The 27,978-nt window shown below is 39.0% G+C and overlaps 1 protein-coding gene across 2 annotated transcripts; it reads left to right on the forward strand.

The window, feature by feature from the left end:
- On the forward strand, positions 1 to 27,960 carry LOC102235820 (cohesin subunit SA-2-like). Of its 2 annotated transcripts, none has more exons than XM_023337376.1 (32): positions 1 to 144; positions 481 to 575; positions 692 to 779; positions 10,906 to 11,076; positions 11,845 to 11,941; positions 12,057 to 12,133; positions 12,225 to 12,296; positions 12,605 to 12,809; positions 13,143 to 13,291; positions 13,383 to 13,456; positions 13,576 to 13,699; positions 13,783 to 13,881; positions 14,866 to 14,945; positions 15,034 to 15,141; positions 15,223 to 15,343; positions 15,461 to 15,566; positions 16,076 to 16,179; positions 16,274 to 16,366; positions 16,472 to 16,558; positions 16,977 to 17,177; positions 18,271 to 18,347; positions 18,450 to 18,537; positions 18,614 to 18,694; positions 19,992 to 20,084; positions 20,151 to 20,325; positions 22,920 to 23,056; positions 24,394 to 24,495; positions 24,608 to 24,759; positions 24,853 to 24,981; positions 25,074 to 25,200; positions 25,291 to 25,356; positions 25,934 to 26,006. In XM_023337376.1, the coding sequence occupies exons 2-31, from the start codon at positions 532 to 534 to the stop codon at positions 25,324 to 25,326; spliced, it is 3,297 nt and encodes a 1,098-aa protein (XP_023193144.1). In that variant the 5' UTR covers positions 1 to 144; positions 481 to 531; the 3' UTR covers positions 25,327 to 25,356; positions 25,934 to 26,006. The 2 variants fall into 2 exon arrangements, with proteins under 2 accessions (XP_023193144.1, XP_023193143.1); XM_023337375.1 differs by lacking the exon at positions 25,291 to 25,356 and adding an exon at positions 26,086 to 27,960 and having other exon boundaries at positions 2 to 144; positions 25,074 to 25,264.
- Positions 27,961 to 27,978: the final 18 nt, after the last annotated feature.

The following is a 27,978-nucleotide window of genomic DNA, read 5'->3' on the forward strand; positions in this document are numbered from 1 at the left end:
CTGTCCGATAGCTTGACTGTGAGAGCTCGGCTCGACGACGGAGGAAATGAGAGGAAACCCTTTAAATTATTTGACTCTGACATGCCGCAGATTAAAACCGAAACATCAATCGGCATCACAAAGTCACGAACCTGTGTAATGGAGGTAAGTTTGGATAGTGTAACAGTCACCTATAGGTTATTGTCTACTTATTGTCATGTGCTGTAGCGGTTTTATCGGATTAAAGAAGCTACTGGTATTTCTTTAAAATTTCACGGATCGTAATTAGGGCTTTTTTAAATATATATATATACATATATATAAAAACGCACACTTAATTTAAATTGTACAGTTTAACCACCTCACATCTGCTAAACTCTGATTTTTTTTTTATTTGTTATTTTTGGACTAATTGAGACTACCAGCTGCGCCTGCAGAAAGAGGCAAAGTTGCGAGCTTTTGTTATTGTTTACGAACGCACGTTGTTGTTGTCTGCACAAGCATCCCTCTGATTACATCATGGTGAGTCCGGTGTGAAGATCTAAGGAGGAGATGATACCAGAACCTTCTGCTGCATCCAGGTCTTCAGGGAAAAAGTAACTATTGGTTTCCAAAACTGTGGATGACGCTATTTTGATGTAGTTTTAAATGTCCTTCTAGATTTATGTAATCAAATATGATGATTTTTTTTTTTGTCTTTTTGATTTTCCAGTGCAAACTCTCAGGCTGAGGCGACCTCCTCTGGAGCCGTCAGTCCCTCTGAGGAAGAGTCAGGGAACGAGAACCGACAGAAGAGTGTGGTGGGTTTCTTCTACCGACGCTGTTTACTTGCACAAATGCAAACGAGAGCAGAAATAGAGTGATGGGACTCATTAACTAAAGTGAAGAGTGTGGGAATGCTTTTATAGACAAACAGTGGCTTGAAAAATTATTGATTTCAGTTGAACCTTTTCACATTGTGTAACTACAACAACATATACTAGAAAATTTCTGAAGAAATTTAGCCGGGGCCTGCCATGCCCGTCGGTTTGGGCCCGGCGTTGTCACGCTACAAATTAGCATCGATGCTAAAGAACGCTGCAACGTAATCAATAGCATGTGGAGAATCACAAGAACATTAAGTAAGGTGGACGTGCACCATTCAGTATGATTTAAAATTTTGTCAAGGCTTTTATTTTGGAAGTTTGGTTAAACTTCATTTCAAAGGGCCAAACTAATCCCATGCGTAATAGTCATTGGGTTAAAATAGTTATATAATGCTCAAAACACAAGTAGTTGATGTAAAAATATTAAAGGCTTTTATTTTGAAATGTTTGTTAAGCTTCATTTTAAAGCGCCAAACTAATCCTATGTTTATCAGTGCTTTGGATAAAAAAATCACATAATGCCCAAAAGAGCAAATACCTGATGTAAAATTGTCAAGGCTTTTAATTTGAAATTTTCAGTATGCTTCATTTCAAAGGGCCAAACTAATTCCATGTGTAACAGTGCTTTGGATGAAAAAGTCAAATAAAGCCAAAAAGAGCAATTACGTCATGTAAAAATATTCAAGTCTTTTATTTTGAAATTTTCAGTATGCTTCATTTTAAAGTTCCGAACTAATACCATGTGTAACAGTCATTGGGTTAAATCAGTTATATAATGCTTAACAGAGCAAATATCTGATTTAAAAATATTCAAGGCTTTTATTTTGAAATTATTATTATGCTTAATTTTAAAGTTCCAAACTAATCCCATGTGTAACAGTTACTGAGTTAAATCAGTTATATACAGCCCATAGCAGCAAGTAGTTCTAAAGGCCAGTTCAGTCCTGATCTGTTTCAACTGAGGGTTTCACTATAGATAGAACTACAGTGATGCGTATTTGTAGTCCTAATCAGCAGCCAATAGCCTCTTGAGTTCCGTTGCTATGGTAAATAAGTTTCTCACCAAGGTGTGAACTGTTAGTGGAAGAGCCTGAGAGCCTCAGAAAATCCTGTTGCATGACTTTGCTCTGAAGCACCGTGACAGAAAACCGTACTGTCTAGATAAATTTCGAAAACATTTTACCGGAGCAGACATGCGTATCAATGTCAGGACCGATTTTGATACCAATTGTGCGATATTTGTGGGCGTGATGGCGATTTGAAAATTATTTTGTGGTCAAAAAATCTCTTCATTTCTCACTCTAGCAGAGGGGCACTCAGACAGAGAGACACTCTAATTTTAGGAAAAATGAGAAACTTTGGGTCGCTTAGAGACAAATTGTGGACAAACCGTAATTGGTATCGACGAGCCGTCTTCACTTTCGAAGAGATCACAGACGTATCTACAAAATGAAATTTGAATGGCATTTCTACGTGAATTCGTGACGACACAGAAAATCCTCAAAAATAGGGTATTTTAAGGATTTTTCCCATTGACTTATAATGGGGTTTTTTTCGTAGTTTTTTGCGAATTACGTCGCCATGTTAACCCCGAATCCCACCAAAAGTAATAGCTCCAATGGCGTGAATTTTCTGCACGTTTTGATACTTCATTTGTAGGTGTGCACGCAGCGGTATGAGCCGCATTAACGGTTACGGATGAAAAATAAAGAATTGGGAGAATAGCAATAGGTTCCTGCCATTGCTTTGCATGGCAGGCCCCAACAAGGTAACTTGTAACTGTAACGGATTACATTTTTAAAGTAACTTACCCAACACTGTATATATATATAGATCTATCTATCTATATATATACTGTGTATATCTATCTATCTATCTATCTATCTATCTATCTATCTATCTATCTATCTATCTATCTATCTATCTATCTATCTATCTATCTATCTATCTATCTATCTATCTATCTATCTATCTATCTATCTATCTATCTATCTATCTATCTATCTATCTATCTATCTATCTATCTATCTATATATATATATATGGGTATTAAACATGCTATGAAATAAAAATATGTTAAAACATCTAATTAATCATATAATGTCTTACTTGGTGATGGAACTACTAACAAAGAAACTTTTCAGTCATATTCTAATTTATGGAATGTGTATTTGCTGGGTATATTTGCTTTAATATAGCAAATATTAAAGACGCAAAAACCTTGTTTTGGCTCTGGTTTGACGCTGTCAGTGAGTAAAGTGACCATCGATGTTACTGGACTCTATAAAATGTGGCTTAAAGCTGAGATGATGATGTTTGGACATGTAAAATGTATATATTCTCTCTGCATATGAATCTATAAATAGTTTGGTTTCTGTCAGCTCTGTAAAGATACAAGAGAGAACCAAAGCGAATTTCTCTTTTACATGACCAGTACTTTAATTTTACTTTGCTGTAAAAATAACCATTAAATGGTTTCAAATTTAACAAACTTTGGCTCCTCTATGCTTTAGGAAATATTTCGCCCTATTTGATGTTTGATCTGAATTGATTAGCTACTTAAGCACCTGAACTTCTGATTATGTCAGAAAATGTGTGCAGTTCACCTTATTTTGTGTTAATTGAACCGTCACTGCGTGTGACGTTAAGCTGACAGCCTGACATAAAAAACACCCTGTTTTCACCTGGACAAATTGCATCATTTGTTCATAGAACGTGGCAATATTCAGATCAATCATCAAATAGGATGAAATATTTCATAAAGCATAAAGAGCCAAAGTTTGTTAAATTTTAAACCACGACTCCTGCTAAGTAAAATTAAATTATGGGCCATTATAAAGAGAAATTGGCTTTTTTCTGTCTTGTTTCTAGAGCTTACAGAAACCAAACTATAGATTTATTAGCAGAGATAAAATATATTTTACATATCCAAACATCAGCATCTCAGTTTTAAGCCACATTTTATAGAATCCAATAATAACTAAATAAAGAGTTAACTGCCCCAACCAGACCCAAAAAAGGTTTTGCGTCTTTATTATTTGCTATATTAAAGACACATCATATCTTAATTTATTGCATTCTCGTGTAAGTTTTGGCTTTATTCTTAGCACTAGAAAAGAAAAGGTCGTCCAGTGACTGTGGGTGCATCAGCACTCTAACCCCCCTTCTTCCCCACCAACTTGCAACACAAAGTTACACCCTTAGCCTAAAAACTTCTTTTCCTGAATAGTCAAAATAATCGGGGCACCAAGAGAAAAACTTTGCATCCAATCCAATCATCAATCCATTCATCCAATTATCCAATTGATAGTTGTTACCGTCCCTCATCCTGAGCAGCCAAGTAGAGAGGAACAACTCCCTTTTAACAGGAAGACACTCCAGCTTAGAGAGACTGATCATATTCTATGACCTGTTCAAAATTAAGACGACTAAGAAAACAGAAAATATAGAAACATTAGGACTGGAAGCCATTTTATGAGGCCATGTAAGGAGTGTGTGCTAAAAAGAAACGCATTAAGAATCTGAACTAGATAAGTTCATATTTGTATCTCTAACAGTCAGTGAGTGAGACACAGAGCTAAATTTAAAAGACATCAATTAGTCTAATCACTTTTTCCCCGAAGGTAGGAAAAACCGGAGCACCCGGAGAAAACCTATGCATTGAGTTTAAAGTGTGTCCATTTAAAGAATGTCTCCTAATGTTAGTGAGTGAGAGACTAAGGTAAATTTAAAAGAAACCAATTAGTCCAATCACTTTTTCCCCGAAGGTAGGAAAAACCGGAGCACCCGGAGAAAACCTTTGCATTTAAAGAGACGGGATGCATATCAGGCATCCCAGCCCCAAGGTGTATACGCCTCTTGTATGTGATGCTCACAAATGCACCTCATAATGGCTTGTTGCCTTTAACCTCTAATGAGGGAACTTTAACGTTCCCATCAACTGTGGCACGCCTGCCTGATGGACCACTGTTTTTTCTCTGCTCAGGTTCTCTGAGGACAATCTTCCTGCCTGAAAGTGCAAATGATGGCATTTCAAGCTTCTTTTTGCTGGGCGGTATTGGGCTAAGGTTTAACTTTTCTATTGTTATCAGTTTCTCTTCTTTCAATTCTGGATTTAACCTGCCTCCACCCAGAGGCAAGGTTCCACAAACTGACTTTCCGTCAATAGATGGTAGACGTTTGGCTTGCTGATCGTTGGTCTGTGTTTCATTGTTAGGTATTTCCGCAGCAATATTACCTTGTACCTTTGTCTCTTTCCTCTTTATGGATTTATTTAAATCCTCATATTCCTTCTTCTCCCTGTAATACTTCGTTTTCATCGTATTCACTTGTTTAGTGAGATTTTTAATGCACTCTTGGTCCCTATGCCTGCTTTGAGTCAGTGCCTGTATCTGACCATTTAAGGACTGAATTTCCTCCTTCAGCCTTTTACAATCAAATTCTGTGCGGTGAAAACTTCTTTCTTTACCCATGGCTTCTTGCTGTTGTCGTAAGTCTTCTTCCTGTAGTTTTACGCTTTCTTGCTGTTTTAAGGCTGAGAGCGTTGAGTGGCTCTCGGCCTGCTTCTTCAAAGGTTCTTCCTCCTGGATAGCTCTTGCCTTCTCATATGTTGCTAATACCCTGTTTTGCACTTTTTTCTGAAATAATACGGTGTCAGAAAACGTGGCACTTGGTTCATACTTATATGCATCTCCCACCAGAGTTTTTGAAAGCCTATTCCCAGGAATTTTCATTTGATTCTTTGCCTCATTCAACTGCTTTTCCAGATCTTTTATCTTGACCTCAAGACTTCTGGACTTTTCTTTTTCTCTCTTAATTTCAATATTCTTCTGGTCAACATAGTTGTTCTTTTTGTACAATTCAAACTGAAGTTTCTCCACTTCATTTTCCTGCTTTTCAACATCCATTCTGTAGGCTGTGAGTTGAGACATCGCTTCTCTTTTTTCTGCCAACGTCCTCTCAAGCTGCAGTTTTGAGTCCGCGAGGTTATTTAAACAGGTGTGAAGGCTTTTGAATTTAGTTTGGTAGTTTTTATTCTCAATCAACAACTGATTCCTGTGGGACCTCTGGTTCTTTATCTCTCTTTGTAACTTTGGGATTGTCTTACAGATCAGGTTTTTGTTTTGTCTGTGAGACTCGTCTAGCTTTTTCTTGAGTGAACCAATGTTCTGATTTAGATGCACAATTTCTTCCTGAGCTGCTTGCAACTCTTCCTCCACTGCGGTTCCACTCCGATGCTTCTTAGCTATTTTTTTAAACCTTTGTATGAAATCCAGAATCACGACGATCAATTCATCTCTACTCATTTCTTTAATTTCGCATTCTGTTAAAAAATAAGTGTTAATTGGCGGCATTTTGGCTGTATCACAAAAGCTACGAAAAAATGCACTGTTCAATCCAATATGGAAAACCCAACGTCCGAGCTGCTGCTGCTTGACTTCTGCAAGTTTGATTCAGACGCTGGATATTCAAGGCATCTGTTCCTTGTGATGTCATAAGGGACAGATGCCTTGTCCCTTATGACATCATAACACTTTGGCATCATCAGATTACATCAGTGGAATAATGTCATGTATGCTATGTTGCCAGGCAACAGCAAAGCCAGCTCACGTTCCACCATATTCCTGGGAGGCTTACTGTGTGAAACGATTCTAAAATTCATTAACTCTTATTTGAGGAATTGTTTAATACATAATTGAATTTTCATGCCAGCACGGTTGAATAATAGTTTTAATCTATTCTCCCTGTCAGTGAAGATTTTAACAGATAGAAGTTAAAATCGGCCTTTAGTCTTTTACTATTTGAAGCTGTTGTTATTACACATGTTCCATAGATACACTTGTACTTTTGTACTTGCAATTGTATCTCCGATAAATTTAGAATAAAATTAATAATTATCAATTAAAAAACCTAGACAGGAGTCATGCTTATGTTAAACAAAATGGATTTTACCTCTGATGTCTAACTTTTACTCATGAAGGCTTTTGTAATAAATACCTTGGTACTGTTGTTTCAACTTTTCCACCTCAGTCTTTTGCAACTCCAGTTCGCTCACCTTCGCTATTAGGACAACATGACAAAATTGTGAACAATGTAATTATTTCTATTCAAACATTTTAGTTATATAAAGTAGGAATTCCCTGTGATATTCTTCTGTTTCAAAACATACCATCATGATCTTTCTGTAAGCACCTGAGCTCCACCTTCAGTCCAGCCAGTGAGGCGCTCATCTCTCTCAGCACAGCGTTGATGTCCTGCGTAAAGGTTTGTTGATTATTTGAAAGATTTTCTGCGTCTCCTTCCTGTGATCCAGTTTGTCTGATTTCATTTTCGGCGGCAGCATGCAGCTGAGCGCTGGAAAGAGAGCAGATTAGCAGCAATGCTCGGAAAAACATTTTGATCTCTGTGCTCAGTCTCTACAGATCAGCTTTGTGGGTTCACTTCACCCAAACCTTAAATACTGCATTTACTATAGCTGATTAATTATTACCTTTTTTTTTTTTTTACAGACACTTGCAGGTGATAAGGCTTGATATGTTGGACTTGTCGTGTAAAATCAAAAAGCACAATACACTGCCTGGCCAAAAAAACGTCGCCACCTGGATTTAACTAAGCAAATAGGTACAAGCCTCCTATTGGATAAGTACTGCATAGGCGATTATCTTTCAGCTGGCAACAAGTTATTTAACCCCAGCTGATGCAATGAGTAACTTCTCATTTCTTAAACAACCATGGCAAAAGACACATCCTGTGATCGTGGAAAAGGCGTTAGTGTGTTTAAGAAGGGTCAAATCATTGGCATGCATCAAGCAGAGAAAACATCTAAGGAGATTGCAGAAACTACTAGAATTGGGTTAAGAACTGTCCAACGCATCATTAAAAACTGGAAGGATGGTGGGGAACCATCGTCTTCCAGGAAGAAATGTGGTCGGAAAAAAATCCTGAATGATCGTGATCGGCGATTACTTAAACGTTTGGTCAAATCAAATCGAAGAAAAACAACAGCAGAACTCAGGAGTATGTTTAATTGTGAACGCAAAAGTATTTCCACACGCACAATGAGAAGGGAACTCAAGGGGTTGGGATTGAACAGCTGTGTAGCCGTAAGAAAACCTCTAATCAGTGAGGCTAACCAGAAAAAAAGGCTTCAGTTTGCTAGGGAGCATAAAGATTGGACTCTGGAGGAATGGAAGAGGGTCATGTGGTCTGATGAGTCCAGATTTACCCTGTTCCAGAGTGATGGGCGCATCAGGGTAAGAAGAGAGGCAGGTGAAGTGATGCACCCATCATGCCTAGTGCCTACTGTACAAGCCTGTGGGGGCAGTGCTATGATCTGGGGTTGCTGCAGTTGGTCAGGTCAAGGTTCAGCAACATTGTGGCCCAAAGAATGAGGTCAGCTGACTACCTGAATATACTGAATGACCAGGTTATTCCATCAATGGATTTTGTCTTCCCAAATGGAACGGGCATATTCCAAGATGACAATGCCAGGATTCATGGGGCTCACATTGTGAAAGAGTGGTTCAGGGAGCATGAGACATCTTCTTCACACATGGATTGGCCACCACAGAGTCCAGACCTTAACCCCATTGAGAATCTTTGGGATGTGCTGGAGAAGGCTTTGCGCAGTGGTCAGACTCTCCCATCATCAATACAAGATCTTGGTGAAAGATTAATGCAACACTGGATGGAAATAAATCTTGCGACACTGCAGAAGCTTATTGAAACAATGCCACAGCGAATGCGGGCTGTAATCAAAGCTAAAGGCGGTCCAACAAAATATTAGAGAGTGTGACCATTTTTTGGTGGCGACTTATTTTTTGGCTAGGCAGTGTACATCATGGCCAAACGCTAGCAATTTGGTATTGTAATCTAATTCTTTGAAACTTGAAGTTCAAACCTCTATTAGACAATCATTTCTCAGTAGCCCAGGGTCTAGACCCGGTGTATGAAGCAAAGCGTAAATCAAGGAGCTGGGTTTTTCCAGGCTAGTGGGACACAACAGATAGAAATTGATCTTAAGTATGTGTACATAGATGCGTCTTTGTCAGTGACCCTCGGGACAACCTGTGAACAACAAAAACATTCAGCAACCATGGTAACTGCGGCCGTCAGACAGTAGAAACCGATGCCAGAGAACGTTGGTGTGGTTTGTTTTGAGTTTTAGCTGAAATTATGATTTGTGGAATTTCTAACCGTATCAGAAAAACATTTGTTCTGCTTCTGGTGTGACGTATAAAAGAAAAAAAGACAAGCAGCACAAAGCTTACTTCAAGATATTTATTGTTGTATCACTGTCATCACTGATTTACATAAAATGTAAATTAAGAGAGAGATCATCTCAAAGCAGAAAGGGGAACAGTATACAACATGTCAAACAGGTCCAGTGCAAAAACAAGGCAACAGAAGTTTTCCTGACTACATGACTAATAAAATGTAAATTTTTCACACATATACACTCCTGATCAAAATCTTAAGACCAGTCCAAAAAGTGCAAGAATTAGCATTTTGCACCATTGAATCTTAAGAAGGTTCTAAGTAGAGCTTCACAATGTTAAAAGGACAAATCAGTGCAAGAGACAAGAACATTTGAGCAGGGAATTGTCTGAAAACTGCATTTATACTCAAACATGATTTTTTTCAGCTGATCAAAAGTTTAAGACCATAGTCTTTAAAAGCCACAAACTGTGCAAACATCTGGATACCATGTCATTTTCTGTGAAGTCTTTACACTGTCAAGACCTCCTGATGGCAAAAGCAAAAAAGCTCACTGACTTTGAACGTGGTAGGATTGTTGAGCTGCATAAGCAAGGCCTCTCACAACGTGTCATCGCTGCTGAGGTTGGACGCAGTAAGACAGTCATTTTGCATTTTTTAAACGATCCTGAGGGTTATGGAACAAAAAAGTCAAGTGGTAGACCCAAAAAAATTTCACCAGCTCTGAGCCGCAGGATCCGATTGGCTGTCTGTCAAAACACGGGACGATCCTCTACCCAAATTAAGACCATTACTGGTGCTGACTGCAGCCCAATAACCATCAGACGGCATCTGCGAGAGAAGGGCTTCAAAAACAAAAACGTCTTCAAAGGCCACGTCTTCTTCAACGCCACAGAATTGCCCGTTTGGACTTTGCAAGGGTGCACCAAACATGGGACATTGAAAGGTGGAAGAAAGTTGTCTTCTCTGATGAGAAAAAATTTAACCCTGATGGTCCTAATGGCTTCCAACGTTACTGGCATGACAGGGAGATCCCACCTGAGATGTTTTCTACACGGCACAGTGGTGGGGGCGCCATCATGATTTGGGGTGCATTTTCCTTCAATGGAACAATGATTTGGGCTGAAAAAGTTGTCTTCATCTCTCACTCTAAGCAGCCAGAGACGCACTCTAACTTTAGGAAAAATGAGAAACTTTGGGTCGCTTAGAGGCAAATTGTGGACAAACCGTAACTGGTATCGACGAGCCGTCTTCACTTTCGAAGAGATCACAGACGTATCTACAAAATGAAATTTGAATGGCATTTCTAGGTGAATTTGTGACGACACAGAAAATCCTCAAAAATAGGGTATTTCCAGGATTTTTCCCATTGACTTATAATGGGGTTTTTTTCGTAGTTTTTTGCGAATTATGTCGCCACGTTAACCCCAAATCCCACCAAAAGTAGTAGCAACAATGGCGTGAATTTTCTGCACGTTTTGATACCTCATTTGTAGGTGTGCACCCAGCGGTATGAGCCGCATTAACGGTTACGGAAGAAAAATAAAGAATAAAGAGACGCTTCTCTCCGACAATAGTAATAGGTTCCTGCCATTGCTTTGCATGGCAGGCCCCAATAAGTGAATTTCTGTGATATTTCAAGTACATTTAAAAAGAAAATAGTGATGGATAACTTGATCATACAATGGACTATAAACCTTTTAGAAGTTTAGTGATCCAAATTAGGAAATAATATCTGTGAATATATTTTACCCCATAGGTTTTTTTTTTTTTTAGACTGTTATGAATTTTAAAATTTAAATCTCAGTGTCATTACTGATAAAATGAAAATGTAATTATGCAGAGACGACGAAGAAGAGCGTGCAGCGTCTCGGAAAATGTCAAGAGCAAAAGAGCCAGAGCCAGAGCCAGTGGCAGCAGCGTTCGAAGGGCACGGGGCAAACGCGCCAAAGAGAAGCAAGTGGAGGCAGTGACCTTGTTTGAGGTGATCACCATGGGCAAGAGCGCCATACAGGTAAGATGGCTTACTCAGCGTACATTCCTGGTAGACACCTCCCAGTAATGGGAATTTTTATTGGGTATGTTTTAATGTCGTTGTTGAGGTAAGAACGATAGCATAAGCAGGGATGATGATCGCTGTAGGAAAACGTATTTTTATGACACTGAAATCCAATAATTTCAAACCGATCTGGCAACTTGTGAAAAAGCAATTGCACCCTGAAATCCTGTGTTAGTTTTACACCAGATGTAACACTATGCACATGCTTGCTTTCGTCTCATCTTCCACAAAATGTTTTCCCAAAAGTATTGACGATCATCAAGATGTTTGTTTTAGGATGTGATGCAGACCTTTGTGTTGTTTTTGGTTTGAAAAAGGCGAGTGTCTCCTTTCCAATGGATACCATATTTTCTGGTTGGATGGATTCCCACAGACTTTGAAATGGGCTTTTAGCCCTTTCCAGACTGACTACATGGGGGAGTTCTGTTTGGTTTTAAAATAATATTTTAAAAAATGCTCCTTTTTTTTTTTTACTCCAGACATTTCTTGGTTTGACATTAAGATCAGTTTCATGATTTGAAGCATGACAACAAAGCACAATCAAACGATGTCTGTAAGATGGCAAACATGACTTCACATCAGTAAAGGTGAAAATAAAGTAGTGATAACAGATAAAAGGAAAATTGGTCTAACGCCTGAGGCTCTTCCTATTAAACCAACAGTTAAGTAAGAATATGTTCTAGCATAAATAAATTCTCTGACTATTATCTGGTGCCTGGACAGGCAGTGATAGATGATTGGATTGAGGCATACGTGACGGACAGAGACGCCTCTCTACTCGACCTCATCAGCTTCTTTATCCAGTGCTGTGGCTGCAAAGGCAAGCAATTCGTACACAAATGCACAATTTCAAACTTCTTCCAACAGCCAGAAACACGCCAGACACACAGAACTGGTTTTATGTGTACATCCTTCTGTTTTCGCACCCTCTCCAGGCGCGGTCACAGCAGAGATGTGCCAGAGTAAAGAGGACAAGCAAGTGAAAAGTAAAATGGTCGAGGAGCTGGATGAGGTAAACACCTTTATATTTTGTCCTGTCCTCTCCCCTGTCTGATTATAAAGAGAGGCTGACTTAAACAGATGTGGACGTCTGTGTGTTTCAGGCTGTTGGTCTGCAGTATAAGCGATTCCTAGCTTTTCCTTGGATTCTGACCGTCACGTGGCCCATGGATGCAGTCAGTCCATGCTTTTTCTTTCTGTAGCGGATTTGTTGTGTCCGTTATCTCGATGACTTTAGATGATTTTAGCACCTTTTGTGCTATGCATTGTATTTTTGAAACCACGATAAACATGTCTGAGTTGCTGTGTACGCAACTAAACATCTTTTCCACAAACATCTTTTGTGGAACGCAAATGTACCACAACAATATCGCCACTTTGCAATACTCTTCTACGATATAATGATGCTACTTGTCATTTTGTTGTGCTCAAATCTCTGCTGCTGTGAGATGGGATCCTCTTTCTGTTTCCTTCTAAACTATAGGATAGTGCAGAGTATCCACTCGTGCAGTCCGGGCCGTCCGGTCGCTGGTTTCACTCAGAGTTCTGCGACTTTGTGTCGGTGCTGGTGGCTCAGTGTCAGCACAGCGTCCTTTTTGACAGCTACCTGATGAACAGCCTCATCTCGCTGCTCACTGAGCTGTCCAACTCATACGTAAGGGCGTTCAGACACACATGCACGCTTGCGGGTAAGAGACGAGACGCATGCGGATGCAAATATGGAAGTCCAGCAGGGCCAAAAACATATGATTAAATTTTTAAAAAATTATTATTATGATTATTATTAATTTCTTGTGTGTGCTTGTGTCAGATGTTTTGTTAAAATGTTATTTAAAAGTTGAATCGAACACGTACTTGATAAGCAACATGCAAACTGCAAATAACATGTGAACAAAGCCTCAAAAACACACACACGTCAGGTGGTTTTGGTCCGTCTGGCTTTCCACACACAAATGCAGTAATCATTGTTAAATCATTTAACTTTGACTCTTTGATCTGAATGTGTGTGTGTGTGTGTCAAGCGGTGAAGTTGCTGAGCTCTCTGCTGAGCGTGGCTCTGAGCCTGAGCGTCGGGATCGAAAACAGTCAGAAGCTGTACAACGTGCAGAGGACGAAGACGGTGAGACAGAAGACCCAGCAACTGGAGAGGACGCAGAAGAAGATCTCGGAGGTAAGATTTGTGGATTAAAGACGCTTGGAGGACTGAATGTTTGCTTTGTGTGACTGAATCGAATTTTAATGCACTCTGACGCCTCTAAAAGTTGCAGGAAAAGAGGGTGGAGGTAGAGAGCATGATGGACGTCATCTTCAAAGGGGTTTTTCTCAAAAGATATCGGTACACAACACTTCTTACATTGCTGCTTGCAATTCATTTTATTTATTTATTTTTTAAAAGTTTGTAGCGTTTTCATGTCGACAGGTAATACTCCGCACATATTGTATACATTTGAGCAGGGATATGCTTCCAGAAATTCGCGCAGTCTGCATGGAGGAGTTGGGCTTGTGGATGAAGCTCTACAGTTCATCATTCCTCAATGATAGTTACCTCAAATACATGGGCTGGATGATGCACGATAAGGTCAACAGCTGCTTTTACAGGCAATTCAAGCAGCTTTTCAGACCCTGAAAACAAACTGAAACTCTTTATACGTCACCTTTCAGGTACCGGATGTGCGTCAGAAGTGTGTGTTAGCTCTGCAGGGTCTGTTCGGTGATCCTGTTCTCCTCCCTAAACTAGATCTATTCATCAGTCGCTTCAAGGTAAAGAGGCTCCCTGTTTAAAGCCTTCAGCTGCACACTATGTCGTATGAATTCCTGTATCTGGCTCACAATGCAAAAATATTCACACCCCTAAGAACTTATTAGTATTTTGTTGCATCACAACTGGAAACTTTAGTGTATTTTATTGTTTTTTTTGGTGTTTTTCTTTTAGACCAACAGAAAGTTGCGCATAATTGTGGAATTGGAAGAAAAATATGACTTGTACAAGTCAAAAATATAAAAAGTGAGGTGCCTTTAATCTGATTCCCCTAAATAAAATGGAATGCAATCAGTTGTGCTAATTGGTGGGTAGAGTCAATCTGTGTGTAGTTTAATCTCAGTATAAATACAGTATGGAGGTATGAGAAGATTAATCAGATTGTAGAATAGAATAGATCTTTGTTGTCGACCAGAATGAGAAGTAGCCAACAGGCCAATGGTTACTTCGGAGGAGTTGCAGTGATCGACAGCTCAGGTGGCTCTATCAACACAAACGGTCAGTTATAGACTCAGTAAATCTGGCATAAATGGCGGAACTAAAGGAAGAAAGCTGTTGTTGGAAGAAACCCACAAGACATTTATGTTTACACAGGGGTCTAGGAACAAATACTTGCCACTTTTAATTTTTTTTAATTTTGTAAGAAGAAAATAAATGGTAAAAAAATAAAAATAGAAAACCAGTGGTCTTTTTCTTTCAAATGACAATTTTACACTACTTTGTGTTGAACCATCACATAAAGTACCAATAAAAACATACTAGGGTTGTTGTAATGCAGCAAACATAAAAAAAAAATGTTGAAGAGGTCAATACTTTTGAAAGGGATATATTTAATATTAGTACTTATTTAATATAAATCCCCGGATATATTAAAGTAAGAACTATAAAAATATTTGATCAAAACTTTCAGTTAAATCGTCCACATTTCTCCCTGAGGTCCAAGCGTCCTTTATCGTCATTATATTCTCCGTCCCATTGTGTGGCAGAGTCGTCTGATCTCCATGGTGCTAGATAAGGACAATGAGGTGGCAGTACAGACCATGAAACTATTGGTGCTAATCTCCAGGTAAGTTGTATTAATAATGATTCCATTTTTGTTCCCTTTTTCCTCCCCCCCTCCTCACCCCATTATCCTTCTCTCCCCTGCTCCCCAGAGCCACAGACGATGTGCTGACATCTGAAGACTACAAGCAGCTCCTTCAGGTTGTTTACTCCTCTCATCGGCCTCTCGCAGCCACTGCAGGGGAGCTGCTCTACTCAAGGTAAAAACGCCTCCGTCGCTTGGCTAAATTTACTAATTGCTTGTTTTGACAAAACCAAGAAACGTCATTGGTCTGTTTCAGGATTCTCAGTGCTGTAGCTCCAACCTCCGATAATCAGGATGAAAGGAGCGAAGAGGACGAGCGAAGGCGACAGATGTTTGACAGACTTAAAGCTTTACTGCGGTTTTATCAGGAGTCTGAGGTGAGAGGTTGTTTTTGCATTTTTTTAGTTTACAAAAAAAAAAATGCTTGTTGCATTTCATATTTAATGGATGATTTTTTTTCTTTTTTTTTTTTTTTAAATTACATAAACCTTCAGCTCCACAAGCATGTTGTTTACCTGGTGGACAGCCTTTGGGACTGTGGTGGGTCTCTGCTGAAAGACTGGCCCACACTCACAGCTGCACTGCTGCAGAACAGCTCAGGTAGAAAAGCATGTGTGTGAGTTTTGGGTGGGGGGAGCTGTTCTGTCTTGTACTGTCATAAACATGACATAACACCTGTTATGAACATGAAGGAGTCTTCGTGAATGTTTATGACTGTTGCCCTGAAGTGTGATTTGGTAAATAGCGACACTTTTAATGCAAAGCTGCATTAAAACTTGCATTATAATTCAATTAAAAATGTCAACTTTGCATTAAAAGTGTCATTATTTACCAGATGACACTTCTTCATGTCAACAGTTGTAAACATTCACGAAGACTCCTTCATGTTCATAACACGTGTTATGTCATGTTTAAGACAGTCTTATGCACACCCCTTCAAACACGGCGTTACCCAATATTCCTTTTGCTTTGTCGCATAATGTAATTGCAACACATTTTGAAGAACATTCTTTAAATTTGTCAATAGTTACAGAATTTCATAAGATTTTACAATCTCTTACTATTATATTGTGTAGGTATTACTCAAACCGCGGGTGTTTGTGTTGTAGGTTTTACTCCGGCAGAACAAGCAGTGATTGTGGAGATCCTGGTTGCGTCGGTGCGTCAGGCCACAGACGGGCCAGCTCTGGTAGGGAGGAGCGGGGCCAAGAAGGTAAAAAGAAGGCTGAATGATATCTCATTTTTCATCTGGTCAAACATTACGGCTTTAAATTCAAATGCCACGAACAAACTTTGTTTGCTAACAGATCATGAGCAATAGAGAAAAGAAAATTCAAGCTGACGACTGTCTAACGCTCACTGAACATCTGTTTTCTGTGCTTCCCAAGTTACTCTCCAAGGTATTTATACCACATGCAGCAGTCCATGCAATAAGCTCCGTTTACTCTATGTGGTTAAAAAAATAAATAAAAAATAATGTGAATTGTTTTATTGTGTTCCTGCAGTTTTCATGTAGTGGCGACACTGTTGCTTCCCTGATGCGGATTCCTCAGTACTTCCACCCAGACAGTCAGGAAGCTAAAAACACACAGGTCTGCATCATAGCCAGTTCCATATTAAATAATAAAATATGTTAAACTGCAATGTTTTTCTTATATTAAAACAGTTAGTGATAATTGAGGTTTATTTAAAAAAAAAAAAAAAACTGTATTATTTTTAAAATTGTGGGGGGGAAGTGTTTCTAGTTTACCTTTTAAACAACATCCAATTTAGTTCATCTCGTCAATCCACTGCAGAGTTCTTACATTTTTTTGTGTGTTGACTCTCAGTACCGATAGATTTTATTTAATTTCTTTTTGTAAAATTACATGGAAAAATGAGGCAATAGGAGCTTTAGGAAGACAACTAATCAATTATCATTTCTGTTTTTTTGTTTTCGTGGGTCTTTAGTTGATAGCATAATTGAACAAAAATAGTTCATAGCCATTTCGTATGATGCCTTTTGTGCAGTCAGTTTCAAGCCTGATGACAGAGATGGCAGCTGCTTTGGACCTTCACTCGGGCCCTCCGGTTCTGGAAGCGGCGGCTCGAACATACCTCAGTCTGTGTGGCGATGGCGCAGCCTGGGCCGCGGCGGCCGGAGCCTCACGGGACTCTCTGGTCCAGCGCTGGGTGGACCGACTGACAGAGACGATGGGGGCGTCGCTCAGGGTAGGCGTCTCGGTTCCCTTTGTGCAGCCAGATATATTTTTGGAAATTAGCCGTCATCTGTTTTTAGTTCCTTTGTTGTATCAGCCATACTTTTGTCAATTTTAGATTCTGAAGAGATAAGCAAGCAGTGGCCAACATGTGGCCTTAGGGTTCCTACGCAGTATTTAAAAGTCTGGAACAGTTGGGCTTTATGATTTTCCAGCTCTTCATAAGTATGGGGGGAAAAAAATGAAAATGTGTTATGGGAAAATGTTTGCGGTTCCAGGCCTCAGATAAAAATCAGAATTCCTGAAAAATATTGTTTTTTTTTGCTTGAACTCGCATTTAAGTTGTCATTTATCTTTAATTTACCACATCACAACTTGAGCCTTTGTCCAGTTTGATTTACCCGCTGTGTTTTCAATCACAGATAAATGCACATTAATTTTAATTAGTTAATATATATATTTATTTGATAATTTTACAGCTTTTTTGGACTCTAAACTTTCTTAGATCAAGGATATCAATTACACATGCATTTGTTTTATGCAACGAAACCCTCCTTTTTATCAAAAACTGATTAAATCTTATACTAAAGTTACGTAGATTTTAACATGCAAAATAAACATTAAACGCTCCAAAAATAGATTTTAAAAGATATGTATTGAGAGCAGTATATTCAGGTCCAGTTTGGAAAGTCTAAATGTTATGGATTTCTAACTAGAGCTGATCTGGTTACATTGAAAAACATCTGTGAAATTTATTCCTACATCAGATTGGAAGTTAACTTCAACATGAGTTTTTTTTTTCTTTTCCTATGGTAAATGCTTTGCTCTCAATTTTCCAAATGTAAAAAAAATAGCTAAATGGAGTATTGGGGGGAAAAAAAAAAAAAAATTCTTAGTGACAATCTTTTCAGGAATTATTCACACTTCAAAATTGACTTGGTTTTAGAAAATAGAAGATCTGTGTAACTGACAGGCCTCAAATTTTTCCAATAATTTAATTAGAGAAGTCTTGCGTTTTGTCCATAAGCGTAGAATTTATGTTCTGTGAAATAAACAGTGAGTCCTACCTAACTGGGTAGTTTTTCTGTTTACCCGCTCTCTTGCAGCGTGGCTGTTTTTCTGCTGAGGAAGACGAGACGAGACAAATTGTAGCGACACTGAAGAAACTCAGAGCTTTCCACAAGTGAGATTTGGCCGACGAGGACGCGCAGCCAACTCAACGGTTTAGTGTAACCTGCTTCTAGATCGATCCTGTTCCAACCTGTCTCTGTCTGCGTTGTTTTAGCTGTCATGACCTCAGTCGTTGGGCCGTGTTTGACCTGCTGTCTCCTCTCCTGACGGAGGACGGCAGGCTGGGAGGACCACCGCCAGAGGTACTGTCATGACGTTAGACACTTTTAATGGTTTTTGTTCTCAGTGTTTTGCTCTGATGAGGTGCTGTTTCCACAGGTGCTGGAGGAGGCACTGCAATGCATGTCGTTTGCCATGCTGTGGTCCCTCAGTACGAGCAGCCAAACTCTAACTTGCAGGGTGAGTTACATCTACATCATGAAAACATGATCAATCTGAATCCTGCTTTCACTGCAGCAGTGTACTTGAACTACTTTGTATGTGCAGGCTTGTTATGAGTAGGGAACTTTCTTCTCCAATTCAAAATGTACGTTAAGAAAATACTGTACTGTACTGTTTATTTGGCTGTGATTACTTTATATTTATATATACTTTATATACTTTATTTTAATTGTAAAGTCTAAATACACACACCATGGGTATGAATTCCATGTTCATTTAGTTTTTTTTTAATCATGTATTTGAGCTGTTGTCTGGGTGGATGATGATATAACATTTCAACGCATTTTAGGTATTAAAATTACATTTATTGACGATATTTTTAGGTCACATATAATGAAAACTTCACATACAGATTCAGTTCAATGGGGAAAATCAATCCAGATTGATTTTCACTGGTGACGCAAAACTACAGCAACAAACGTCCGGCATGATTCTGATTGGATATTTGACTGCTGTTCTTGGCAGTGGCGGTAGAGTTCATTTGAACTGGTTCGTGTTCACGATTCGGTGCCTCAAACTCCAATAGGTTGCACCTTAATGTCAGCCAGCTTCATTTACTCCAAAACCGGTTTGGTTGTGCGTTTGGGGTCATTGTGCTGTGGGAACATCCAACTTTCTCCAACTTTCAACCATCTAGCTGTTCGTTTGCGATTAAAAATAAAAAAAAAGAAAATCCGGAGGTATTGCTCCTTCTTCGGTATCCCATCAGATTTTAGAATCCACAATTCAATTCCATTCAGTAAAACTTTTATTTGTCCCCAAGGGGCAGTTCAAACAGCGAGATGTTAAAAACAGACATAGGATCGTCACGATGCCGCCACCCCCATGCTTGACAGCCGATAAAGCGTTCTCATGTGTGAAAACTTCAGGTTCACCCCTCTGTGTAAACTTCATGTCGTAATGGCCAAATAGTTCAGTGTTTGTTTCTGTGCGACTTGCTGTGAACGGTGACAGTACGCCACTATTTGTCAGTTCAATGCAGGCTTGATTCTCACTAAATTGCTTTCATTTGAGGATGAATTTTGGAAATCAACCAGTTTATATAAACTTTACCAACATTCCTAAAAAAGAAAAAAACATAGGTCATATATCTAGTCGGAGTGTATCAATCATCAATTTTAGGAGATTTATGCTTAGCATGATTGTGTTTCCACTATCTGGAAAGGTGGATGCATTTTTCTAGCTTTGTGATCCCGCTGGAAAACTTTTGAGATGCAATGTGTATATATTTTTTTGTTTGTTTGTTTTTTTTTAGGAGAAAGCTGTGGCCCAGAGGCTCCAGCTGCGTCTCTTCTGTGAGAGAAGCTATCGGTGTCTCTCCCACTGCAACCACAGCGTGAAGAATCAGGTACAGCGGGAAGCAGGGTGAAGAACATCTTACCACCTTCTTTCCTAACCGTTTCCTTTTCCTCAGGCCTTCCTGGGTGTGTGCGATGTCCTGACGGCTCACTCATACCAGATGCAGGTGTGGGATCCCACCTGCTTCGGGCCTCTGCTCTACACTCCCAGTCCCAAACTGCAGAGGGCGCTGCTCACCTTTGTATGCATGAACGTGTTTGTCGTCCCAGACAGCGACATCCAGAGCAGAGGTAAGATTGATTTATTTTTTATTTCACTTTAACCTTCATATAGAGAATTATATACCCACCTAAAATATTTTGCTGCCAATTTAAATGGTCATCATTTGAGGGTTTTTTATCTCAGAAAGTTGTGACAGAAGTTGACGGCGTAAACTTCAGGATGTTTATGACATTAGCCAAAAATAATAATAATAAAAAAAGATGTTTTCACAATAAAAACATGCTGGACAAATATCTAATTTCAAAAATATTGCTTGATATAGTTACAGTACTTTGTGTTTATCTGATATTAATTTCTTTGTGCATAGAAATTAAGAAAACAAAATCATGATGCTGAAATAGCATAAGCATGAATAAGAATTAAGTGTAACGAAGTAACACAGAATAAAACGGGACAAAGTTCTTAAAGTAAACATGTTATTTAGAATTTATCATGGTTTGTTAGATTATACTCATGATGGCTGTCCTTAAACCTAATTAATTCATCATTTTGGCACTTGTGGCTTTCAGCTAATGAAAAACATAGAAATTCTGTTTCTCAGAACAGAAACTTATAATAAGACAATTAGTACAGTTAGTTTTTGTTTTTAGACTGAGCTGTCGGACGTCAATATTTTTATGAAACTTGTCAGCAGAGGGAACCATGAAAATCAAACTGCGTAATGGGCTTTGTTTTGAAATCCTTTCAAGACCGCAATAATCAGTGTTGCTTGAACACCTCTTTCACAGTTGTTTTTCTTCCTTCCACTCAACTTTCCATCACTGTGCTAGGATTAGATTCATCAACAATGACCTGTTGAGGCTTACACTCCTTCTGGAGGATGTCAGCAGCCTTCCCCATGTTTGCTTAGACTATAGCATAACATTTTTGTATTAAACGTCCTCTTTTTATTAAATGATAGTATGTAAGTTTTCTGAGAGTCTGTAAGCTGCAAGCAACAATCAATGACATTAACAGAAATAAGTGCTTGAAATGTATTACTTTGTGTGTAATTAATTAATGTAATCTGAATTGAATTGCTGAAATTAATCAACTTCACGCTGATATTCTTTCTTATTTAGATGAAGCTGTAGGTTTCCTTCAAAACTTGACGAGGATATTAAAAGGAAAAAAGGACCAGGGGGTAATTTTTTTTTTTGAAAAAGTATGTTATGTTAAAAAAAAAGTGATGTTTTTGATGGAACCTAGAGCATTTGCACATTTTGGGCCTTTGCAATTCAGGTAGATCAAACCATCAGAGAAAGCAAATGTTCTCCAACATTTAAGAGATGACAAGATTTTGCTTTTCATCTGAACCACAAAAAAACCAACAACCCAGTGTTGGGTTCCTCCCCTCCCCAGGAAAATACAAAAATAGAAAACAGATTCAGCTTTATGCTTTATAAAGTTCTTTTTGCTGTTTTTTTTGTTCGAGGCCGGCAGAGGAGTAAAAGTGCAAAGAGTTGCACACAAAGTTGAGTGTGGAGAACTTTCCTTCCCTGCAGTGTTGCACAGTAGATGGCACTGTCACTCCGCGTCGCCTCACAGTAGAAAACCCCGCAGCTTCCTGCGCGCACAGCCGCGCCGATTATTAAATGCACGGCCACACGTTTGGCTTAATAAGTCGCAGCAGAGCCGCTTGCCCGACTGTAAACCTCTCCCGATTTCCAACCTGACCTGACAATTGACCCCCCCCCCCCCCCCCCCACCCATTTACAAAGGAGGCCCCATTAATACCTTCAGACTGAAACAGGTTTGACTAATTTGTATGGAAGCGTGTTCGACTTTGTTATGCAAAGCAATGCAGCGTGTAAACCCGATGATGATGATGACGGCGGCGCGCTCCTCTTTGATTCATAATGAGGAAAACGAGTGACGTGTGGGGGGGAAAAAATAGGGTGATTTCTTTGCAGAGTCCTGCAGGTAAACGTCTGAATTCATTCGCCGCATCCGAAATATTTCATTGTCTCTCATAGCGGCTTCTGCTTCCGCAGACATATTGCATCCAAAATGTGGGAGAAGTCCGGGAAAAGCCAATAACTGTCCTGGTGGGACTCTCTTAAATGTTCAAGCAAATGTAATCCAAGATTATTGGTTTTTGAACATGTAATAAAAAGCTATTGTTTTATTGGATATTCCTGGTAATGATTTTGTTATATGGACAGTGTTTTCTATTAGCTGCGGGATCAGAGATCACTCAGAGGGCAGGGGCACTGAGGTAAATCAAAAAAAAAAAAAAAAAAAAATCAGGGCAATCTCTTTCCGTGAGAAAATTCCATTAACTCTGGCTCGCCTCCGAGACCATTTTATTAGCCTTGAGAAAGATTGAAGCCACATGGTGTCACACCCATAACTACAGTCTGATGTTATCTTTGATTTCCACCTGCTAAAGCCATCGTCCCAAGACTCAAACTCTCACTCTCCTCGTTTAGGCTTTGTTCTTCTTTCTTTTCTTTCCATTATATGATTCTGTGTGATTAATCCCTCTCTTTTTTTTTTTTTTTTTTTTTGCGCCATTCCCATATTTTTCTCCTCGTCTTTTTTTCTTTTCCTTTTTGTACTTCTTGACCATTTCACATCCAATCACGTGTTTCAACCGCACCCCACCCCTCCTCTTCCTCAGTCAGCGAGAGCTCTGAAGTGGAGAGGCTGGAGGAGCTTCACAGGAGAAGGAATCTGCTGGCGGCCTACTGCAAGCTGATCGTACACGGCGTGCTGGAGATGAGCACGGCGGCGGGAATCTACACGCACTACATGAAGGTGAAGGTTAACTCGGTCAGATGGGTTGGATGCTAGAGATCGCATCTATTCACGTTCATATATACGTACTGATTCATTATTATGTTTTTTTTTGTTGTTGTTGTTGCCAAAATAAACGAAGTTCTTGTGTCTCATAGGGTTAAGGTTACAATTCTTATTTTTTTAACATTTGACCACAACAACAAAAACGTGTGTATTCTACTTTTCTTCACATTTCATGTAAGAACAGAATTAAATTTTACTTCCCAAATTCAGTCACTAAATAAATAAATATTTCTGCTTGGATTTATTTTAAGAGGCATCATAAACATTTCTGAAAAAAAATGTACATTTTGATGAATATTCATTTGACTCAACTTTTTCATTTCTGTATCATATGTTCTTTGCTTTTGCAGGATATTTGGTATTTCATTATCGTGCAAAATTTTCAAAAGAGCAATTTTCCCCCCCAACACAGGAATGAAGTAAACAAACAAACAAACAAACAAACAAAAAAAAAAACAGATCAGTTTGGATGCTTTTTGTGCTTTTTTCCCTCTTAATCACCCATTCATAAATTGAAATGACTCACATGAATCCTTATAGTGCATTAGGTTTGAGCATATTACTTCCAAGTACAATCAGAAAGAAACAAGAATAGCACCTGAACATTTGGGGTCTGGTGATGCATTCAATTTGCCTCCGAACTTCCTGGCAATGACATTGAACCGGAGTTGCACATGTTCAAGTCTGAAAACCAGTGCTATTTACTAATTATCGTAGTGTTAGTAGTAAAGTACTGCTGTATTTTTATCTTTCATTTTCAGTTCATACTAAAAAAAAAAAAAAGTTTCATAACAAAGGGTGGATGCCCCTGTTATTTCAACTTCCTGAAATAATGTTTCTTCTAAAAAGTAAAAATTGAGATTGTCCATTTGAATATAACATGTCCAGTGCACTTACGGTTTGATATGATGTAAATTAGTGACATTAGGCACAATTGATAAGGGCATAATTAAACCATTTTTGCAGTTCCGGTTTGTAGAATACTTTATTTATGTGTCAAATATGCATCATTGTGCAGTTCAGCTGCAGTAAGGCTGGGGGATTTTGTTTAAAAGATTTAAAGAAATACAAACGGTCAAAAGTACTGATTAGTAGTTTATGTTTCAGTGTTGGGATAAGACGTTAGGGTTCCAAGTAAACCTAAACTTGGAGTTTAAGTTGCAGTTTCAAATATTGCCTAAAAACTGTGTATATTCTCAGCTATCTGCTGGTGCTATACATGACGTCAAATGACGCATCTTTCAGTGACCTATTGCAAAATGACTCCATTTATTTATTTTTCTTATCCCCAGCATTACAGCGACTTTGGCGACATCATCAAGGAAACGATTTACAGGACCAGACAGGCGGATAAAATCGAGAGCACTCGTACTCTGGTGCTCTGCTTGCAGCAGGTAAAACATGGTTTGCTCATACAAAAACAAAACGACAACAACATAAAAGTCAACCTCCTCTCCTGTCAGCACAGCTGCTGATGAGTTTTTTTTTTTTTTTTTTCCTCCCCAGCTGTTTGTGCAGCTTAAGCGGGAACAAGAGAGCGGTGGCAGGGCTCACTCGGGCGTGCAGACTTTCACCTGCATTAAGGAGCTGGCCAGGCGCTTCGCCCTCACGTTCGGAGACCTGGTCAAGTTTCGCGAGTGTCTCGTCATGATCCACAGGTCAGCCAGGCGCTCCTCGAGTCTCCCGACTGTTTTCGGATGCGCGTCAGTTCCGATTTCCGTTCGCTCAAGTTCTCGTGCGAATGTGTTTAGGAACGGCATGGAGTTTGTGTTCCAAGAATTCAGACAGACTCCAGACAACGCAACACCGCCGTACCTCAACTACCTGACCCTCCTTAGCGAGTTCTCCAACAAACTGCTCAAGCCAGACAAGAAGGCAGTGTGAGTGTTGCAAGCAACGGGCAACTTGGATGGATATGAACTTTGACATTTCTCAAACTCTTTATTTTTTTTCCCTCCCTCTGTATTCTCAGGCTCTCCTACCTGCAAAAACTCACCGCAGAGCACATAATTGACCTCAGGGAGGAGTGCTGGCAGCCGCTCATCTACTATCGTGCGTCTTTATTGGCCGTGGCAGAAATGGAGGACGCCGTGTCGTATGTGAGCTCAGACAGGAGGCCCTGCCTTCACAGTCGCTCTCCTGTCTCCAAACAAAAACCGGAAGGTATGACCCTGCGCCTTTCTTTGCAGAATGAGAGAGGGCTCCGACATAGTCTGGAAAAGTAGGGGTTTGATTTAAATATCTTCTAGTTCTAGGTAAGTTTGGAGAAACAAGAGGAGCCGGGGAAACAAAATTTCCAGACTTTATTCCCTTCTTCGTCCTTCCTTCTCTGCTTTCTTTTACATTTTTGTCTTTCCTTTCTCTTATACTTTTCTTTGAGTCCTTCTTTCCTTTTCTGTCCATCCATGCATCCTTGTCATTATTTTTTTATTTTATCCTACTTTCTTTCTTTCCTGCTTTGATTTCTTTTGTACTTCATTTCTTTCCTTAATTGTATCCATCCTTCCCTGCCTTGCTTGCCTCACTTCCTCATGTCCATTCTATCCTTCACATAATCCTTTCTTTTGTAGTGTTTTTTCATTGTTTATATTTCCTTTTTGTTTCTTGTCTTCTACGGTACCTCCTGTCTTTATTTTCATTTTTTTCTTCCCTGCTTTCATTCCTTCACATCCTTCCTTCCTTTTTATTCTCGTTTTTGTTTTTTCTGTGTCCTTCTCTCCTTCCTGTCATAATTTTAATTGTGAACTTAATGTTTTATATTTTAAAATGACCAAGACCTGAGTCTGGAAAAGTTGGTTGCTGACACATTTTGCCTCTTAATTATGTTTTTAGGATACAAGTCCCTAAGTCAAGGTCGCCCAGCTGAGCAAGTCACTAAGGTTAACAAACCCAGCATCAGCCACAGGTGATAAAGCTTTTTTTTTTTTAAACGATTCACAAAAGCAGTTGTTTCACATTATTTTTTACCTAAATCACCTCCTCAGCTCTCAGGTGAACCCGGGTGACACGGATCCGTTCTCCGTCCCTCCGGAGCTCCACGGAAGAAGCTTCAACATGGCTGCCACTGTCCTCTGCAACAACAGCGAGTCAGATGACGGCAGCGTGGACATCGAGCTGTGAGGACCAGGAAGTGGGAGCGGACCATCTCTCCTGACCGGACAGGACTTCCATTAGCTGTCTCTTCTAAATCTGCACCTGATAACTAGTGTCCACTTCGCTAGGTCGTGCAGAGATCCAGACTCCAATGTTTTGTTACACTTAAACAATAAGTGTTTTAAGTTCTAAAGGGGAAAATATGACCAAAATCATGTTATTTAAGTTTTAATGCTGTTTGTGTCATTTTTATTTTATTTTTTGTCATATCGTAAAGCTCTTTTTTTTTGTTTCTAGCAATACTTGATACGCGACATAAGCTGGTAGTTGAAGTAGTGCCAAACTAAGAAACACTATTTATTTATTAAAGGATCCAGGGTTCCTATACAGCCTTGAAAAGTGAGAAATTTTGCTTTTACAGCTTTCCAGGTTTGGGTAAGTACAGAGAATACCAAACTAACAATGAAAAAATGTGTTTCCTGCCTGGGTTCTATTTTCTAAACTAAATGTATTAGGGGAACATTGGGATTAATATTTTGATGATATTCTAGTTTGCTTCATTACAAACTTTACTAACTGAAACCTCAAAATTGAATGCGCTCAAGAATGGGGGAAAAAAAGGGGAAGTTTTAGTTTTTCTGACAGAAGTTAAATTTTTGAAATACATTTTTAGTTTGTAGAATTAGAAGAATGTATTGAATATCATGAACTGTGCTTTTAAGAACCTACATTTAAACCCCATCAAGAAAAACCTTGATGGTGTGTTATCCCAGATGTCAAAAAGCTGATGTATGTAATGTTGGCAACATTGCTGGAAAAATCTAGAAACTTGGGACTGGAAAGGTCTGGATATTTAAAATAGAGATGTGTGGGAACCCTGTGGAAATCACCGATTGAGACTGAACTGACTTTCAGAAACTGAATATTTTCAAGAAAAATGTAAAAATATCAGAATAACCGGCAACGCTGAATCACAGGGAAGTTTGAAAGTGTATAGTGATGTCAACATCTGGATAATTTGGAATTCCTAACTCAAAAATATGCTTAAGAAATAACGCTAAATACCTTTTTTCTTTTTAGGATTACTTTAAAACCCAAAGACCATGTGATAAAACAGGGCTTGTGTACAGTTACTTTTTTTTTTTTAAAAGTAGTATTTAAGGTAGAATAAGAATAAAACACCCTGACCATTTTACAAAATCACAGAAAAAGTTTGTACTTACAAACTTATAACAGGTTGTAAATTCAGTGAGAAACAGTCTGTAAAATCTTGAACCAAGCAGCTGCTGCCCCAAAACAGAAAACACACCTCGGCTGACGAGTAAAACTGTCCAGAACGTCTTTTGGACATGTCGGCAAAGAGCGACCAACTCTGTATCTGTGAAGTTAGAAGGATTTTTTCCCCCTCCTCTGGCCTCATAAATATCATTTCTGATTGTCACTTGTGGATTTATGTTCTATCAAAGTGTGAGACCGCTCACGCAGTCATTACATTATGAGTCAGAAAGTGTCTTTTAAACCTTCTGGTCGATCAGGGTTTGATTACACGCACATGATTTTACATCAAGGACTATTTGTATTATGTGACTATTATATATATTTTTTAGACAGTGCTGTAATAAAAAATTACATCTTTAAGTTCATCAATTTAGCTTTTTATATCGGTGTCGGATTTCATTGGCTCTGTTGGCAATTATTCGTCATGACAGTTTGTATCTATTTGTAATCTAAATCATTTGAATAAAACGATACCTGTAGCCTCTTAATGATACATACAATCCTTG

This window comes from Xiphophorus maculatus, chromosome 7 (assembly GCF_002775205.1).
Source record: "Xiphophorus maculatus strain JP 163 A chromosome 7, X_maculatus-5.0-male, whole genome shotgun sequence".
In the NCBI taxonomy this organism is placed as follows: domain Eukaryota; kingdom Metazoa; phylum Chordata; class Actinopteri; order Cyprinodontiformes; family Poeciliidae; genus Xiphophorus; species Xiphophorus maculatus.

Bases quoted from the DNA above. Each gene is read 5' to 3' on its own strand.
- LOC102235820 (XM_023337375.1), top strand. From the start codon at position 532: ATGATACCAGAACCTTCTGCTGCATCCAGGTCTTCAGGGAAAAA. The intron at 13,457-13,575 runs GTACACAACACT...ACATTTGAGCAG, and splicing joins GTTTTTCTCAAAAGATATCG to GGATATGCTTCCAGAAATTC. The intron at 18,538-18,613 runs GTACTGTCATGA...CTGTTTCCACAG, and splicing joins TGGGAGGACCACCGCCAGAG to GTGCTGGAGGAGGCACTGCA.